Raw genomic sequence first — 19,624 nt, 5'->3', positions numbered from 1 at the left:
GGTGAGCGATTGTGTCCGCGTGTGTGCGGACAGGACGCACAGAGAGGCTGCGGGTGTCCCGTCCCTGGAGGTGTTCAAGGTCAGGTTGGATGGGGCCCTGGGCAGCCTGGTACACTATTAAATGTGCAGGTTGGTGGCCCTGCGTGTGGCGGGGAGTTGGAGATTCGTGATCCTTGAGGTCCCTTCCAACCCGGTCCATTCTGTGATGCTGTGATTCTGTGATGCGTGCACGCCTTAGGGAAACGCGTGTGTTTCTCGTGTGCTGAGCCGCGGGTCGTGGAGGGAATCATTGTTAGCAGCTCGGCTGAAATAAAACCAAACAGAACTGATGGAAGGACTCGGCCATCACCGTTTCCACTCGTGCGAGCGGTCGCGGATCCTTCCGTAGCGCCACGCGGGGACACTCAGGGATTCATCCAGACTTAATCCATCCCTGTTGGCTTCAGCTTGGAGAGAAAAAGCAAAATAACAAACGAGCATGAAACTTCCTTAGGAAATAATACATAAGGAGCGCTCCCGCGGGCGAGGTCCCCGCCCCGCCCCGCCCCGCCCGTCCCCGCCCGCGGGTGGCGTCTCGCAGCGGCAGAGGGCGGCGGAGCGGGGCCGGCAGCGGGACGGCAGCGGAGCATGGCCACGGCGGGGCGGCTGTGCGCGGCGCTGCTGTGCGGGGCGCTCAGCCTGTGCGGGGTGAGGGCTGCGGCCAGGCAGCCCGACACGTTGTACCTGTGGATCGACGCGCAGCAAGCGCGAGTCCTCATCGGTAAGACGGCGGGAGGGAGGGAGGGAAGGAAGGAGGGCGGTGAGGCTCCCGCGGCAGTGAGGCACCACGCATCCATGCAATCCGCAGGCTTCGAGGAGGACATCCTGATCGTGTCCGAGGGGAAGATGGCCCCGTTCACTCACGACTTCAGGAAAGCTCAGCAGAGGATGCCGGCCATCCCCGTCAGCATCCACGCCATGAACTTCAGCTGGCAGGCTACGGGACGGGTAGGTGCGGGCGGGGGCACCTCCGGAGAAGAGGTTGGTTGCCCCGACGGGGCGCTGAGAAGCGGGGACGGCCCCGGAGCCGCTGTACCGGCGGGGCGGGGGTGGGCACCTTCCGTCGGCGTGCGGGCGCTCAGCGCGGCTCGTCCTTTTACCGCTCTCCGGGGGTGCCGGTAAGCAGAGGTTACCCTCTCTTTGCCAGTTTGCATCGCGAAATTGTGTGGTTAGAGCCACGCATCTCCGTGCGGATTCTTGTGTTGAAGCAGAGAGGAGCGTGCGACGTGTTTGCATGAGCACACGCAGGTAGTTGGGCTGCTGGCAGCCCAAGTAAAGATGGGATGTGAGCCTGGGTTAGCATGGGGACAGAACATCTCCTGGATAAAATGAGTCGTTCTTACAAGGTCGAACGCTGATGTTATATTTTATTACATACCGTCTATAAGAGCTGGGTAAAGATGAACCTGTGTGTATCTTCAAATAGTCAGTGATGCCTGAGTGTGTGATTCAGCCTAAAGCAGCTTCACCTCCATGGCTGTGTTTCTGGCTGTGTGAATGCACCCTTCCTGGTGACAAACCTGTTGGATTTTGCAGTCTCTTAGAGACATTCAAGTAGAGTTTCCTGTTATCTGCAGTTCTCCTTATCCTCCATGGAAAGCAGATGATCATTGTCCCCATGCCACCTGAACCTGTACCTGATGAGAAGGGACAAGAGTGTTGGGACAAGAGTGAAGGGACAAAAGTGTTGAGTGAAGGGACATGAGTGTTTTTGCAGCTCACAGGACAAAAGCACTTCTCAACGTACCAGTTCTATGCATCTTAGTTGGAAAGTGCCCACAGCAGTGTTGCAAGTAGAACAGGATAGCAATTATTTGTGGCAAAGAGAATAGAATTTCTCCAGAATTTCCAGTATTTCTTAAAGAGAAGAAAGGAGACTGTAGGTGCTAACAGGTTTTATCTCAGTGTTGTTTAGTTTTTAAATATAAAGGTACTTAGATGTTCCCCAGCATTCAGGAAAGCGCCACCTTTATTCTGGTGGAACACTTCTGTCTGGAGTCTGGGAAAGGATGGGAGAAGGAGAAGACAAGGTGAGGAGAGGACAGGAAGGGAAAGAAAAAGCAAAACCAGAAGTAGTCTTTGACAGAATGAAGGCATGCAAGGTACCCAAGTGCTACACTGCTTCCTGCAAAGCAGACATTTCCTGGCTTTTCAGTGCCACACCTTTGCTTCACCCACATTTCCATGTCAGATGCCATTGTGTCAGAGTGCCCCCTCTGCTGTCATTTGTCACAGCAACAGAATGGAACGGATTATTGGTGGGAAGGTTCAGTCTCTACTGCAGTACAACCAGCATCTACCTCTGGCATAATGGGCCAATGTAGCAAAATAGGAGGCATTTCTTTCAGAGCAGCCCTTGTATATGCTACATCCTCTATCAATAGCCAGAGCCCTTTTGGGTCTGCAGATAGCAGACTTCTGAGTGCATACAGGAATCACAGAATGTCTTTGGTCAGAAGGGACCTTAAAGCGCACCCAGTTCCAACCTCCTGCCATGGTCAGTGTTGCCACCCACCAGCTCAGGCTGCCCAGAGCCCCATCCAGCCTGGCCTTAAACCTGGAGTTAAAGCTGTTATTGATAGCAATGAGCAAAGTGTAAAGATGCCCACATCTTAGGGAGAGATGATAGATATCATCAGTATCTCTGAGGAGACCTCATTGTGGCCTTCCAGTACTTGAAGGGAGTGTATAAACAGGAGCGGGAACAGCTGTTTACAAGGGTGGATAGTGATAGGACAAGGGGGAATGGTTTTATACTAAGATAGGGGAGGTTCAGGTTAGATGTTAGGAAGAAGTTTTTCACTTAGAGGGTGGTGATGCACTGGAATGTGTTGCCCAAGGAGGCTGTGGATGCCCCATCCCTGGAGGCATTCAAGGCCAGGCTGGATGTGGCTCTGGGCAGCCTGGTCTGGTGGTTGGTGACCCTGCACATAGCAGGGGGTTGAAATTGGATGATCACTGTGGTCCTTTTCAACCCAGGCCATTCTATGATTCTATGAGTACATTCTTCAGCGTTTCTGTATTTTGAACTGGACCCCAGGGAAGTTTGGTAATTCCAGCTCTTGATCTCAGCAATGTGATCATCAAATCCAAATAGCACCATGACATCCCTGAAATTACCTTATTTTACTGAGGCACAGCCTGACCGTGGAGATCAAATGGAACCCCTATGATGCCAGGAGTTGTTTCCCTGTCCCAAGGAAAGCTAATAAACCACAGATTCTAAGGCAGCGGTGTTGCAAAACTTTGCTTCCTTCAAACGTTCTTATTTACTTGGTAAACAAAAAGAAAACAAAGAATGGTGGATTTCAAAACGTACATTTCTTCAAAGGAAGCTTTTTTTCAGAGTGACTGCCAAACTTTTCATAAAAATCTTATTCATACCCACTGATTCCAGTGATCCTTTTCAGCTTAGAAAATGTGCAATACTCACAATTCATTTATTTTCCTAATAAAAGTAGGGCTGTTCTGGAAATTGGGTCAAGGCAATTGCATAAACCTGCGCTCCTGGGACTTACAGTAGTACCTTCACTGCGGTTTCATGTCACCAAACAGAGGAAATACTTTGTTTTCAGACCTCTGTACCAGAATTCCAATGTGGAATGTGAAGATGTTTACACACTGTGAGCATGATTTTCAGACAGGGGGCTCACGTATCGAGCGCGCTGCTCCAAACCTTTAATATTTAGATTCTGTTCAGCTGTGGTATTTTGCATCTCAGTGTTGTAGACATGCCACCAGGGATCAAAGTAATGCTGTAGAGATCCCACATCACTTAGCAAAGCAGGCATGTGCCAGCCATCTGTTGTATCTGCTGATAGAAAACAGCAGGAACGTTTCTCAGAGTTTTGCCAAGAAGTAAAAGGGGAATTTATTGCTCAGCAGAGATGAGTTACAAGGCACCTTGTCGTGTAAGCGACATCTGGTTTCCATAGTAATTTACGTGGTATATGTGTAAACTACACAATTATTCTCTTTACACAGCAGTCTAAAGCTGTGTTAAATAAACCATTCTTCAAGATTTTCATTGTTTGTCCTTTCTATAAATATTCTAATATATTTTTAACAACAACAACAAAAAAAAAACCCTTAAGAAGTAAAATATTTTCACTACTTTTACAGTAGTTGTTGCACCATACAACATAACAGTTGAAATGCACTGAAACAAACAGGACACCCCGAGCTCCAAGGCTCTGTGCTGTGCTGAGGTTTGGATTTGCCTCCCCATATTGCTATCAATTCAGAAATGGTGTTTTCCGATCCACCCAAGGAGCCTCCTCTTCCATTCGGTGTAATTCTTCCATACTTTTTAATGGAACAGTTTAGTTTTTAGACAATTTTGAACATTTCTCATAAAGAGATACCACAAAGGCAACATCAGCATCAGCTTCCTCATGTTTTCTGGCTGATACTGCTCTCTCCTGGGTGGTTCATTCATCGTGGTCTTATGGAATGAACACAACATGGAGTGGATGTGATCCACAACAGGATGACTAAGTTAATCTTTAAAAGGTTGGGTTTTGGGACATGGATGTCCAAAGCTAGTCAATATCTTGTGGGTTGATCCACAGCCATCCACCATGTAGCTGGAAATACGGAGTACAGGAAGAACATTTAGCATGGAAAATGGAGGCAGGTTTGGGTGTAGGGCTTTGTATCTACTGTGTTGTGGCTTGGCTGGGAGGAGATGGGCACAGAAACAAGTGCCTTGTAGAACTCGGTGTGTGCTGTGTGAAACATTGCTTTTCTGTTTGCTTTGAATGCGATTATCTGTCTGAGGTGTACCAAAGAACTTCCCAGTACCACCCTGAGGTGTCTCAAACTCAGTCATTTGTGTTACAGATCTCTCCATTCTTCTGACTCTTTTTCTTACCCTTCTCTGAATCTTCCCTAGGCAGATTTCTGTATCACCTGTGTATTTTTAAGGAAGGCTTCTCAAACTTAAACTCAGTATTCAAGCTATGAGCCCACTAGGCTTGTAAAGGCATGAGAGTGTTTTCCATTTTGTTTTCTAGAGCATCTCTATAAGATGCTCATTGTCCATTTCCCTTTTTGACCATATTGATCACTAGGCTGATCTTGCCAAGGAACCAGCCATAATCATCAGTGTGTTCCTTCCTGGGTAATACTAATAGTTGATTTAAAGTACCTCATTATGTTTCACATTGTCTTTCCCTCTGTGTGTTGCTTCTTGTTTTTCAATGCTTATTCTCACCTATGATCCTACCAGCCTGCCATTGGGTATCATCATAACCTCTTCACAGACAGCTGTGAGCTGCCTAATATTAGGAAACTTTGCAAACTCATTATAAATCTACTCTTCTACAATTGTTATCAGTATTTTGAATAGTCTGGCTTTCTTGGAAATGCCATGGTCAACTCTTTTCACTACAAGAGCTGATGACTCATGGAGCATTTCTAGAACTGGCCAGCTGTCACCAGTTACAAACCTACCAGATGACCTCCTTATCTCATTACACCTTTGGGGGGCTTTGGTATGAGACAGTGACAAGAGCACTCTAGAAACTCAGCTGGGCAGCACCAACCAGGTCATTACTCTCTACTTGGTAAGCTCTGATGGGTCCCTGGAAATGCTTTGCTGTGTCTTCCCTGGATGCTGTGTTTTGCTGTTTTGCTTTCTTTCAGGAGAGATTTCAGACTTAGCTTTCCAAGTCCTCACTGGAGCATTATGCAAAAATTGGCATGATTCTTTCCATGTTCCTCTGATACCAAGGCTGGTTGAGTAAGTTTTATCCCCACAGCTGGGATTTCTGCAGTATAGTATTGAGCACCTCAAAACCCTGGGATACACCATCAGGTTCATGCATTTAATTACTATTTCCCTCCTTCTCCCCAGCCCCAAGAAGCTTCAGTTTGAAACATTTCCTTAAGCTTCATAAAGCAAAGCTTTGGTGTAGCAATTTACCATCCTTTTCATTCATAAATATATATGCAAAACATTTATTCAGGTTTTTTTTGTGCGCTCTCCCGTCTTTTTCAATGGGTTTTCCTTTGCACCTTTTTCATCCGCTAGCCCCATTGACTTGACAGCTGTCTGCTCTGAAGAATTTAATGAAAAAATGAACTAATATTTTGACAGCTCCCAGGAAAATCTATCACAAACAATTATTTGATTTATTGCAGCTTAATATTTAGCTTATCAAGGTTTGTTCGTTCTTTATCTCCTTTTTTTCCCCCTTTTTCATCCACTTTCTAAAACATGCTATTTAGTTTATTTTTTATTTTGCTGTTAACCCATATCAGTTTGCTGTTTAGTTCTTTGTTTGTTTCCTTTTTAAGGCTCAGGGAACTGTAACTGTTTATTTGTGGCCAAATTCCTTACTGCATCATAATGCAACCCAAACGTAGTGGAAAATGCAGTCACCCAAAATGCGCAGTGAAGAATAGCAGCAATGTCAGCTGCATTGAAATCCTTATTCTTTCCATAACAAAACATACAGTGTTCTTTGCAGTGAGTGATGTGTATAAAGTTCAGTAGCTGTCTGGGGGCATGAGAAGATAGTTTTATTGGTATTTTCTGTTATGTAAATAAGTTTTATAAATCATATTTTGGAAAAGCTGCTGAATGTGTGGTAAACTTAGTGTATTTTTCTCTGCTGTTTGGTTGACGGAGACTGACATTTCGAGATCTTGGTTATAATAAGCTGTGAATACAATAAAATAATATAATGAAAGACTGACTCTTCTCATACAATATATTGTCCAAACCCATGCCCAAAAAGCTTCTGGTCTATCTGTGACAATTTGATCCTAGCCAATTGTATAGAGCAGTTCAGGGAGCATGCATGCATTGAGGTCAGAGGCATTTTCCCCATGGGTGGCATCCTGGCAGCTGGTCTGTGTGAGCTGGCAGCCCTGTGGGGCCTCTGGCTGTGCACTGGCCCTACAGATCTCTAATGAGACCCATCAGATTATAGAAGAACCTGCAGAAGATTAACCTCTTTCTTTACATTTACTTTATAGAAGAAAGAGAAAAAATAGACAAAAACAGAGGTGCCTTCAGAATTCTGTTAGGTATCTATTCCGTCGTGCCCCTTTGCTGGACTCCCTCCAGTACATCCATGCCTCTCTTTTACTGGATAGCCCAGACCTGGACCCAACGCTCCAGGATCATCTCTTCAAGAATGAACAGAGAAGAAAAATCACCCCCCAGCTTTCTGGTAGTGTTCTTCCTTATGCATCCCGGGAGGTGTTGGCCTTCTTTGCCACACAGATATGTTGATCATTTGTGGCTATCTTGGTGTCCATCAGCACCCCCATCTCCTTTTCTACCATCTGTTTTGTAGTGGGGAGCCCCCAGTGCATACTGATCATAGAATCATAGAGTTGATCAGGTTCGGAAAGAGCTTAAAGATCATCAAGCCCAACCACAACCCAACCACACTACCCCATCTAACAGCCCTCCACTAAATCATGTCCCTGAGCACCACATCCAAATGGTTTTTAAACACATGCAGGGATGGTGACTCAACCACCTCCCTGGGGAGCCTATTCCAGTGCTTAACAACCCTTTCTCTAAAGAAGTTTTTCCTGATATCCAACCTAAACCTCCCCTAGCTCAACTTGAGGCCATTTCCCCTTGTCCTGTCACCAGTGAGAAGAGACCAGCCCTGCTCTCACTTGTAGGCACCTTTCAGATACTGGAAGAAAGCAATAAGGCCTCCCCTCTGCCTCCTTTTCCTCAGACTGAACAGCCCCAGTTCCTTCACTCTCTCCTCATAGGGCACATTCTCCAAGCCCTTCACAAGCCTTGTTGCCCTTCTCTGCACCTGCTCCAGCACCTCCATGTCCTTTCTGTACTGAGGTGCCCAAAACTGGACACAGTACTCAAGGTGAGGCTTCACCAATGCCGAGTACAGGGGCAGGATGACTTTCCTGGTCCTGCTCACCACACCATTCCTGATACAAGCCAGGATGCCATTGGCCTTCTTGGCTACCTGGGCACACTGCTGGCTCACGATGCATGGAGTTGTTCCTCCTCTCATGCAGGGATTTGTACTTTCCCTGGATGAACTTCACAAGGTTCCCGTCAGCCCATTTCTGCAGCCTGGTGAAGTCTCTCTGAATGGAACACGATCCTCTAGCATACCTTCTGGGTTATGTATCATCTGCAGACTCGCCAAGGATGTACTCTGTCACAACATCCTGGTTATTAATGAAGATGCTAAGCAGTGTGAGACCTGGTGTGAACCTCTGAGGTACACCACTACTGACTGGTCTCCAGTTGGACTTCTTGCTGTTGATCACAGCCCATTAAAATCCAGGCAAGGAGCAGCACCCCTCACCATCCACTTAACATCAGTTCCACTTTCTCACTTTTTCTGGGGAGACTTCGGTAGAAACTGTGTTGAAAGCTTTCCTAAAGTCAAAATAAACTTACCATTAACACAAATCAAGCTGGGCTCTATCACAAATCCGAGACTGGCTTGTACAATCACAGCAAAGAAGCAAACCAAAGTCTGCCTCAGAAAAAAGTATTGTAAATGAAGCAAAGACAGTAATCCTGTTGTATGGTGCCACTGAGAAGTCTTTATAGATCTATGATTTCTGAAATCCACCATAGTATTTGCTTATTCAAAGTCCATCCGTAGGAGACCACTCAGCTGCAAAGAAATGCTGAGGAGGAGTTGGCCTGACAAGTCTGTCTGACTTGCAGGAGAGAAACTTGTGGGACAGAAATGCCTTAGTAAAGGTTTACAGAGATTTGAGATGGATTTGTTTCAACCAAACAAGAAAAACTCTGATTTTTTTTTTCCATCTATGTATGAAAGTGTGCTTTGTTTTGTAACCAGACGATGGAATCCAGCTTCTTTGGCCATACAAGGAGAAGTGGGCAATTACCTTCCAGCTGCTCCAGAACTTGCTTCCATCAGTGCCAACTGCTTCCATCAATAACTTAGAGACCAAACACTGCTTTCAGAACTGGTCCCACAAATCCTCTGAAGTTACCCCTTAGCCCGGGTAAACAGCTAGCAAAACCCAACTGATGCTAAGGGAAATAAATATGCCTGACATCAAACCTGGCAATCTCTCAGCTGCAGGTTTTGGCCCAGCACCAGGGAAAACAAACTCCCCAAACAGCAACCCACTAATGAGAAGACCTGTCACCAGCTCCGGGTGCCCAAGCAGAGAACCCAGTAGCAGAGCAATAGAGGCAGCCCTTGCAGCAGCAGCTGCAGGGGAAAGGCAACAGGTCTTGGGCCGTCATGGCCATTAGGACCAGTTCAGGGCTTGCAGTGCTGCCATTATGAATGTGGGTATTTTCCTTAGAGCATGAGGAAGGCAGAGTGAGATCACAACCTTTTGATGAGCAGGAGGAGATAGACTTACCAAAATATTATTTACTCACTCTGAACTTGTAAATTTGTGAATATTGATATAGTCAATAGGAATTTGAGGCTAAAAACCACATAGGCAAATAATCACCTCCACTGAGCAGCTTCAGCACAAGTACCACCTTCAGTGCATTCCTTTAAACTTCAGTAAACACTGCTTTCATTTTTCCAGGTTTGAGCCTTAGCCAGTTCTCTTTCTCACAGAGGTTCTGGGAAATAAATTGAACTGTTGAAACGGAGTCCATGGAGTGAGCAGGTTGAACCAAATTTATGTTTTTCCTTATGAAACCACCCATACACTGAGTAGCTGCCAGCAGCTCCATGCTTGACACATTCAAGGCAGGGACCTTTGTCTTCGGGGACAACAGACCTCTGGGATCTATCCCAGAGGAGGGAGTGGCAAAATGCAGGTAGTTGGGCCTGTAGCCACAAACAGTGGAGTTGCAACATTTAAAACATTTCTAGAGTATTTAACTTGTTTATATAAGAGCTTTATGCATCCAAAACTGAGGTTTTCTCATCCTGTAAAGTGTGATTAATTAGTATAAGTTCATTCAGTTAGATTAACAGGGAAATATTTAACAAGATGAAGGACTCCTAGAGTTTGCCAGCTGAGCGCACAGTTACCTGGAGGCACAGAGCGTGAAGCTCTGCAGGTTCTCATGAAATCTGTTTCCCTACCTCTCCCCATCCCCAACAGCTCCAAGAGCAAATTCTCTCTCTGTTTTTTCACTTGTTCCCCGTTGCTGTCCAGGAGGACACAATAACTGCAGAAAGGCCTTTCTTTCCTTCTTTGCTTAGAGCAGGGGATGGGGCATACCCTGGCACATCCCCAGGCCTGCAGGCTCATGAGCAGTGGGAAGCAGAAAGTGAGTTTTGTGAATGGTAGAAAGAAAGGGACAACCATTACCCTTCAGTGAAAATGATAGGACACATTCACAGGACATTTTAATTTCAATACACAAGCACTACTGTGACAATAGTCAAGCAGCAAAGAGGTGTTTAGGTGAAGCTGGCTTTCATCTCTGATTACAAACTCAAAGATAAGCCAAGAAAGATCCAGTAATGGTGTGCTTACATTGGTTCCTACAGTAAAGTCCAAGTGACGTTTCTGGTAAGCACAATATGAGCTACTGACACACTCAATGCTTAAAAAATGTTTGAAAACATCCCTTTATAAAAGGAAAATGTGTGTATAAACCACCCATTGAAAACACAGTTAATACCTATACATGTCTTTAAGTATAATGTGGAAAATGCACCTTCTTGTTGAAGAGCATTGTTCATGTGTTTTAAATTATATTAATACCCTACAAATAAATAATCTGTTTTCCAAAAACAGATTTCTACTAATTTAAAAGTCTGACTTTGGAAATGAGGATGGGTATTTGCATATGGCCACTGTGGTTTGGGCTCGAGAGTTTTCTTCCCTATACAGTTCCCTAAAAACCTTTCTAATGACTCTTGCAGTCAGCAAGCTGTGGCATCCCCCTTTCTGCCACCTCTAACTCATTCGTTAGGCACAACTGAAAGGTACAGCAACAAGCTCTTAAATTAAGGCAGTTGGCCTTTATGGGCAAACATATTTCCCCCAGGCCTCTGCGTGTTCTGGACTGTACAGTTTGCAGCTGCACACCTTGCTGTGTATCAGCATCCTGATGTCCCTGGCTGGTGGAATGAGACAGATTTCCAAAGTCTGCCCAGCCTTTGCCTGCAGATCCGCACGAGGGAGCCCCTATGCTGCGCGCACCGCCTGAGGCTCTGTGCTGATGTAGCATCATCTTCGGCTGAGAGAGGTCACAGCCTGCACCATCACAAAAGCCTTCTGGTTCAGCACACCTGGCAGCTGACATACCCTCATGATCACCTGGTCCGGTGCACTTGTCCACTCTGTTCTCCAAGTACCCATTCTGTTTGTCACTTTGCTGAGGGATATGCTGTGTTCCACACAGAGTACAGCTCCCAGACCACATTTTGGGACCGCCTTTGGAATCCAGTGCTGCTGCTCCAAAGAAACCTGTTAGTAAGCAACTGCCTTAAGGTTAGAAGTATGACAAACATGAGTCAACTCAAACCATTCCCAATGTACATCCTTGATGAACAGCAACAAGTTCATATTTCTGAGAGCAGAATCATATGTATGGATTGTTCATGTTTTCATCGTGCCTACAGTTGCACCAGGAATGTGCATGTCTTATTTGGGAGCATGTTCTGTTGATTTCAGCACTGGACTGGAGAAACTTCCTAGCTGATGGTTCTCAGCTTTGTTTCTCCCACTTTCTAGGATAATGAAACCTGAGTTTACTATAAGAACATTTGGTAAGGGAACACTGCCTCCCTTCCAGCATGGTTCCACTGTGGTTTTAGCCAGACCATCAGCTGAAACCATCCAGGTTTTTTTTCCCATCCCATCCCATCCATCTCATCTCATCTCATCTCATCTCATCTCATCTCATCTCATCTCATCTCATCTCATCTCATCTCATCTCATCTCATCTCATCCCATCCCATCCCATCTAATCCCACCTCATCCCATCCCATTCCTTCTTGTGCCAGCACAGATGTGACCACTCAGGAAGTTGGTCTGGCTGAAGACTAACCATACAAAAAGAAGTGATTGAGTGTTACCTTGTCCATCTTGGGTAGCTCAGCCCACAGTCATATGTGAGGAGGGCAGGGCCACAGCAACATAGTACAGGTTTGGAGAGCCGATCTCACAGCTCAACAGTGTTTGCAGTACATTGCTCTATGCTGGTGTTCCTGAAAGCACTTGGACCACACTCAGCAAAGAGCCACCCACTTCATTCAGTCAATAAAGGCTGTCTGGGGGAATTTGGAGAGCCTCCAACAGCTCTGACTCTGGTAGAGGTGATGGACTGTCAGCATATCAGGGACTTAGTGAGTGACAAAAAGGACAGTTTGCCTCAGCCTGCAGCAGCAGACCAGGTTCACCATAGCTCTGTGCCAAGGAATGAGCTGCAGCTCTCAGTCTCAGGGGAACTCTTTAATCCCAGATACAGGGAGTTACCTCAAAGCAAAGTTTTCTGCTGTCACCAAAATCCCTTTGGTTTTTCAGCTGAACTCTCCCAGTAGCTTTTCTCTCTAACAGAAATCAGGGCTGGGGCCTCTGCACAGCATCCTTCCAGTGATCTCTCAGCTGCTCGCCCTCGCAGTCAGGATTGATTCTGCTTTTATAGGTCATTTCATTCAGAATGAAAACTCCTAGCGGGATGTTGCTTTCACAAAATGAACTTCATGTGCTTTGGAGAAGGGTTTGTTCCTGCAAGTTTATGTGAAGGGTTTGTCTGGGAGCTCAACTTTATCCTGACTGATATCACTCCTCTCAGTTTTTGTCCCATTCCTCAAGTGAATAACTACCCTGATCATGGCAGCCCTGCTTTCAGCCAGGAGCTGTGCAGACTCTGCCTATGCAGTCGTTGTAAAGACAGAAAAATTATGTGCAGAAACTTCAGCTCCTGACCAGAAACTGGGGTAAGGCAATACTTCCCTGCTTTATGATGAAGTTAAGCTCATCTTACATTGATGTGTAATTATAGAGGCTGTAACTATATGGGGGCTTGTGTGGTACAAGGAAATATTACAGTAATTTATGTCCACAGACTGAGGTCTTATCTCAATAAGCAAATCAGGGTCATCTCAGGTACACAGCAAATGGATGTTAGGGGAAAATTCTTCACAGAGAGAGTGGTGAGGTGCTGGCACAGCTGCCCAGAGAGGCTGTGGATGTTCCATCCCTGGAGGTGTTCAAGACCAGGTTGGATGGGGTGCTGGGCAGCCTGGTCTAGTACCAGATCTGGAGGTTGGTGGCCCTGCCTGTGGCAGGGGGGTTGGAACTTGGTGATATTGGGGTCACTTCCAACCCAAGCCAATCTATGATTCTGTGAAACACACACAGGATTTCATTTGTTTGTTTTTCATATATTGATCAAAGGTTCTATTTAAACAATGAATTTAGTTCTTTCATAGTAGCATCTAGAATTTCCTTTGGTGAACGGCAGCTTATAAAATAAGAGCAGAATGAATATTCACAAAGGGACATTTAAAACCCACACAGAAGACATTAAAAGAGGAGTGTCAGGGAAGTATTTCTAACAAGCAGTCTGAAAAGAGCTGTTTTGTTTGTTTGTTTTTTTTTTGAAACCAATTCACCCTAACTTTTACACACTTGCTTGGAATACAAGCAGAAGCCACTATCTACTGAGCAATCAACAAAGCCTCACCTCCAGAGGTGCTGCAAACTTCATTTCTCTGAGACACATGCAAGTGGAAGCATCACCCTCTGAGACCCTGGAAGGTCTCCAGTCTGACAGAAGCTGCTGTGAGATTTCATAATTTTCAAGGCAGATCATTGCTTATGTTTTGGAGAGAGATACTAATGATACAGGAGTGCCAGCTAAAGCCAAGACTGAAACACATGGACTCAATAAAGGTCCAATTACGTGACCTTTGCTGTTTGCCACGCTTTTAACTTGTGTAAGTTATTGATTACACTTTCATGAGATCATAATCAGAAGATTGTTCTTTGGTAATGGTGTGCTAGAGGAGCTTTATCCTCCACTTCAAAGCTGTCCTGGAAGGCTTAAGAACAAAGGGTTGGGAGTTTGAAGCCTGGCCAGAATGATGCTGTGTGCATTAACCATGTTTACCACTGTGCAAGGGGAGGATTAGCCTATTCTCCGACTGTGAACTTTCTCTCATCACATCGGGTGAGCCACCATCTCTAAGGTTTACATTTGTGCTTTTAGAAAAGATTCTGTTTAATTAAACGTAGCATTTTCTCAGACCTCCATCGAAACTAGACTAAATACTTGTTAGTGCAATCATTTCCCTAATTGTGGAGGTTTTATTGAAAATATTTTACATTATCTGAAAGGAATGAGGCTAATCTATTAGTTACAAATAAATCTATCTAGAGCCTGAAACTGCAAACCATCTGTAATCTATGCAGAAATGCAGCCCCAGGACCAGCCAGCCCAGGTTCTCATTTATCTTTCAAGCTGTGAGGGGAAGAAAATAACCTGAAAGTTTATTCTCAGTGTAGATGGAGCTGTGCAGATGTGTCTCAGGTTTGGACAGCAGACTTGTACAATATTATTTTGTTCGGATCTAATGTGATTAGATAGTGTGTGTGTATATGTACATTTTTTTCCCCCTAAGGAGCAGCAATGATTTCCTCATTTCCCCCTTTTTCATTAGCACTAGGAAATTGGCATTTTGAACATCTCTGATCATAAAATCCCTTCTGGGGACAGCGCTGATCATTTGCCTGGTGGCTAAAGACTGAACTAGCCCTTGTTACGCCAAAGCAAGAAATGACTTTTTATCAGAAGAATTTTTACTCATTCTCTGGATCCTGGAGCAACGTGTGTACTCAAATATCTGAAGGCAGTGTAGGGTTATGCATCTTCTGGTTTTTAAATCTGAGCTCTAAATACTAATTCTTCTTTCTGTGTGCTGCTTGCTTATCTCCCCCATTGAAGAGAGATTTTATTTTCATCCATAAGATATGGTAAGAAACAATTTGTAGGGCATATATATGCATTCCAGCCTTGTTCATGCTGTTCATTCCTTGCTAAAGACCTTCAAAATGTAGTTAGCTGTATATATTTATCAAAACCTCAATGACTTTGTCTCTTTTAATTGGAAAGTAACTAGAGAAGCAGGAATAAAATGTATTATGGGGAACCCGTTAAAAGAGAGAATCAAACCTGTTTTGCTTTCTTCCTTTCTCATTTGCTCCAGAGTAAAGCAAGGTAAGGGAGGAGTAAGAAAGATCTGATCTTCCTGCAATGAATAGCTATCAGTGTAATCTGACTTTGTTTTTTAAGAACTGCATTCTACATGCCTTTGCAGCAGCGTACTTGTACTTACCTGGGAATTGTTTGGAATTTAATCTGTTTGTCCATGTGCTGCTTTCTGAGATGCCAGTACTGGGGAGCATGACTCTGCACTCCAAGCCTCAGCCCCATGTTGTTTCTGCATCAACGGGCTGACTCCAACCTGCACCAATGCTGTATTTCATTAGCAGACTAGCAATGGGTTAACAGACAGAAATATGATTTGAGTGTTGGGTGGTCCTTAAGTTGGACTCAGTGATCCTTGTGGGGCTGTTAAACTCAGAATATCCTATTCTATGATTCTGTGATGATTGGCACTTCTTTGGCAACGTGTCTCAGGCAGCCTGCTTTTTGCTGCATGCAAAGATGAGTTTCAAAGTAATGCCTTCCTGAGGGTTTTTGTTTTCCACTGGCGTCCTTCTAGAACCCCACCCTCTCTGCCAAGTCGAATTCCAGTCTCAGGTGGGTTTTCAATGAGCTCTTCACATGGTAGAACTTCCAGAGCTCAGAGTTTAACAAGAGGAAGTATCAGCTCAAGATGACCAAGTACTCTCCCATTTTCCATATCATCCAAAGACTAGGCAACTGCCAGAAGCCTAATTGCTAAACGTAATCTAAATCTGTTACTTTGTGCCCTCATCAAGCTTTGTATTAGTTCACTTTGAAGAAATTCTTGCTTTATTTTTTGGAGGAACATCTAAAATGTTCTGCAAAGATTTCTGTCCATCTCTTCTGTACAGAGTATTCTTGGAACCCCATGACATCATCTTCCAAACTTTGGAGCTCCTTTTGGTAATGATCAGGTAACATTTATTTTCCAGCTTTCTAAATCATTCTGTTCAAGGGTCTGATCTGCCATCCACAATGATGTGCCACAGAAGACATTAAACACCAGTTAAACATTCCATAGACAAAATCTGAGAGGTTTTAGAATCATAGTATAGCAGAGGTTGGACCTCTAAGATCACCTAGTCTAACTGCCTACATACCACCGAAATTGCCCACTAAACCATGTCCCTAAATACTACATCTACCCTTTCCTTAAACACCTTCAATGATGGTGACTCTACCACTTTTGTACCATTCTTCTTGTGAAAACCATTACAACCACAAGTGATGATTGTTGGAAGTTGCATGTTCGCTCCACTGTTAAAAAAGTCTTTGTCCTCATGCACGGACTTCCCTCAGTTCTCCTGTTTTCTTAACGCGAATGAAGACGCAGATAGACTTTGCAGACCTGCACACTTCAGTACATCGGTGTCTAATTAACACTGTAACATACTGTACTTTTCTTTGAGATATTTTATTGAATTCTAGTTCGGGTGCTTCTTTAGAAAAACAAAATTTTCCTTCTTTTGTGTGCATCTCACTTTTTGTTAATCCTACTGCTTCTGTTCCTTATTCCAGGAGGGGACAATGTAGCAGGTAAGGCCAAGCTGCCTCCTCTGGAAGAAAAACAAAACCTTGTAGGCAGATAGTTTATTTGCTGTCTAAGGAGGATCATTATGTTGTTCATTACAGCAGCGTCTAGACTGTACTGCAATAACAAAATGTGCTGACGACATACTCATAACTGTGGCCAAATTTCTTCAATAACCCCATATGCACAGTACAGCTAGAGCCTCTCCTCTGCTGAAATTCATCTAATTTGCTTCGTGTTTCATCTTGGAACACAGAAGATGCACTTCTCTGACATAATGCAGTTACTATCTTGGAGATGCAATGGTCCATGCTGTAAACACCTAGCAAACACATACGTTGCCTCACTCCGCTATTTTATATATGGCATGCACAGCTGTGAGCATCTGCTATGTATAATACATACTAGAATCTTCTAAGATGTGCATAGCCAGAAATATCTATGGATCTGGGATAAGAAGCAACTTCTTTTGATGAGTTCCTTTTCTTAAATGAAGAAAATTGGCATTATGGTATGTTTGCAGTTTAATTGACAGCAGAATGGAATGTCAGCAACTATCTCTTTAAAATAATGAGAAGGAAATACAGTTCATTTCTTACCTCTACTTGCAAAGCTAACACACCTTCTATTTTCTTTGTTAGAAAGGCAGCAGATTTCATTAGGCTCTGGAGCAGTGACATACAGCAGTTTAAGCTACTTTAATGTTCACTTTAATGTACAACCATTACTTCTAATCCTACAACTTTCATGTAAAATGAAGAAAACATAAAGCACATTCCTGCAAATGCTTTGATTAAATGTGAAACAAAAACAAAGTAGGCACAACATGGCATTTAAGTGATGAGAAAATTATAATGCAGTAGGGATCTTGCCCTGAAGAAATGAGTTCTGTAGGAATTTTAAGTGTAAAACCAAACTACTGACAGATGTTCACTACAGTACTTGTTAGAGGGCTTCGTTATTTTTATAACCTTTTAGATTCCTCTGATTTATAGGAAGCGTCCACTGAAAGTCCATAAAAGTTAATCCCGACCTTGGAATTATTTGCCTAAAATGAAATTTCCTCCCTTTGCTGAGGGTTTTGCCCACATGGGGAGCGGTTGTGGGGTGGCCATGTGTGGCTCCTGCTTCTGGAGGCACCAAGTCACCAGATGGCACATGTGGGGTCTGCAGAGCATCTCCCACCCATTCTAAGGGTCCCATACAAAGCATTCACACATAGGGAAGGATTATTCTTCCTTGGGTGCGTGCTGAAGTCAAGTCAAAACCAAAATCTTTCCCATTTGTGTCAAAGATCAACACTTTATTGCAAACCCAGTTTCCTCCATCACCTCTTACAACACCATTTCTTTAAGATTTAGCCTCAGTACCAGATTCTGACCCTCAAATGCCAGACAGTACATAGACTGGCTTCAGACGCAAAGTCACAAGAATGTTTCTATGAAGGAAAACAGATTCTATATTGTGGTTTTTTTTCCCCCATTATTTCTCAGCAATATCCAAAGAAGTTTTGTTTGCACTACCAGGTCATTCACAATGACCTCTTACAGTATGAATTGTGGTAGTCACTATACAATACCCAGATGTCCAGATTTTAATTGCTCAGGCCTATCTCTTCAATTAAACTTCATGATTAAATTTCATGCTAGGCTGAAGCATGCTAAATATTTACTGAGGACGTGTTGTTTGCTTTTCAGTCATGCTGATTAATGCAAGTTAATTGGCAATCAACTCAGATTACACCAGGACAATACTGGAGACTAGATATGGAGATTGTGTCAAGACAGATTGCTCCAAAACTGGTAGACAAACCTCGGATTGACAGGTTTGAAGAGCTGAACTACTCTCCTTCACTGTGCAGACTCTCTAGGCTGATTTTGTGTAGTATTTTTTAAGTTAAATTTTGACCAAAGTATACAGCACATGTGATTTGCAAATGCACTCTGTATCACATGGTTTCTTAACTTCATAATCATACTAGCTGGGTCTACTTGCAGTGTTCCATGGCTTATTTGATAGCACCATGTCAAGAAGGTCAGTATTTGTAAACTAAGCAGGTGCACAGAAAGGGTGAGAGCAGATATAGTCAGACTGGTTTTCCTCCTGAGAAGCCTATTGCTTGTGCAACATCTCTTCCCATCTTTTTAATGTGTGAGCAGAACTTACCTCCAGCCTCGGGCGTTAATCTCTGCTGCACCTCTGTCCTGGTTAAAAGAATTCCTTCCTTGAAAGGCAGTAATGGCTGTGACTCATGGCACGATTGGTTGCCTTTCCCACACCTAACTTTCTTTTTGTCTTTGTCCTTAGGCATCATTTAATTACAGAAAATAAAATTCCAGTCCATTCTCTACACATCAGGATTTTGGCTCACAAACTGACCTGCTACAGCAGCCTGGCTAGAGTGGAAATATGGGAACGGAGCTATTTGGTTTAGTTACCAGTTGTTGTTTACTAGAATAGTAAGAACATAATGTTTTAATATCCCAGCCCATTATGACCTGGTTTAGATACAACCAAACATCAAAGCTAACCAATGAGAAACAGACAGTGCAGCATTGACTCAGTCACTATAGTATTCTATAGATGTGTGGAGACATATAATTATTTTTCTGAACCAAAGTTTTATTTGAAAACAAAAATGTTCATAATCTAAGACTTTATGGCTTGTTTTCGTATTTTGGCATGGTGTATTGTATTGGAAAAAAAAAAAAAATCTTTAATTAAATACAGCCTTTTGAATATTACTCCAGACTTCAATTTTCATCTCCTATTTTACTACTTCTCTCCATGTCCCGTCTCTCCCACATATGCTTCATGTGTTTAAGCCACCCTCAACAACTTCCATGGCTTCCTTCCCTGCTGTTGTTTGGTGAGGCCTCCTCTGAGGCCTCCATGCCTACGTAATAACCCTTAGGCAAAGCACAGCCCCCACAGCCTGAGGTCATTTTGCT

At 43.9% G+C, this 19,624-nt stretch overlaps 1 protein-coding gene across 1 annotated transcript in view; it reads left to right on the top strand.

Annotated features, from left to right (window-relative positions):
- The first annotated feature begins 598 nt into the window (after window positions 1–598).
- WIF1 (WNT inhibitory factor 1) overlaps window positions 599–19,624 on the top strand; it is a 34,181-nt gene continuing 15,155 nt past the window's right edge. The window contains exons 1-2 of the mRNA XM_015855600.2: window positions 599–760; window positions 848–987. Of these exons, the coding sequence (XP_015711086.1) occupies window positions 628–760; window positions 848–987 (273 nt within the window). The 5' untranslated portion in view covers window positions 599–627. The remainder of the gene's footprint in view (window positions 761–847; window positions 988–19,624) is intronic.

This window comes from Coturnix japonica, chromosome 1 (genome assembly GCF_001577835.2).
Source record: "Coturnix japonica isolate 7356 chromosome 1, Coturnix japonica 2.1, whole genome shotgun sequence".
Classification (NCBI taxonomy): Eukaryota; Metazoa; Chordata; class Aves; order Galliformes; family Phasianidae; genus Coturnix; species Coturnix japonica.
This window is presented reverse-complemented; position numbering and strand designations above follow the sequence as displayed.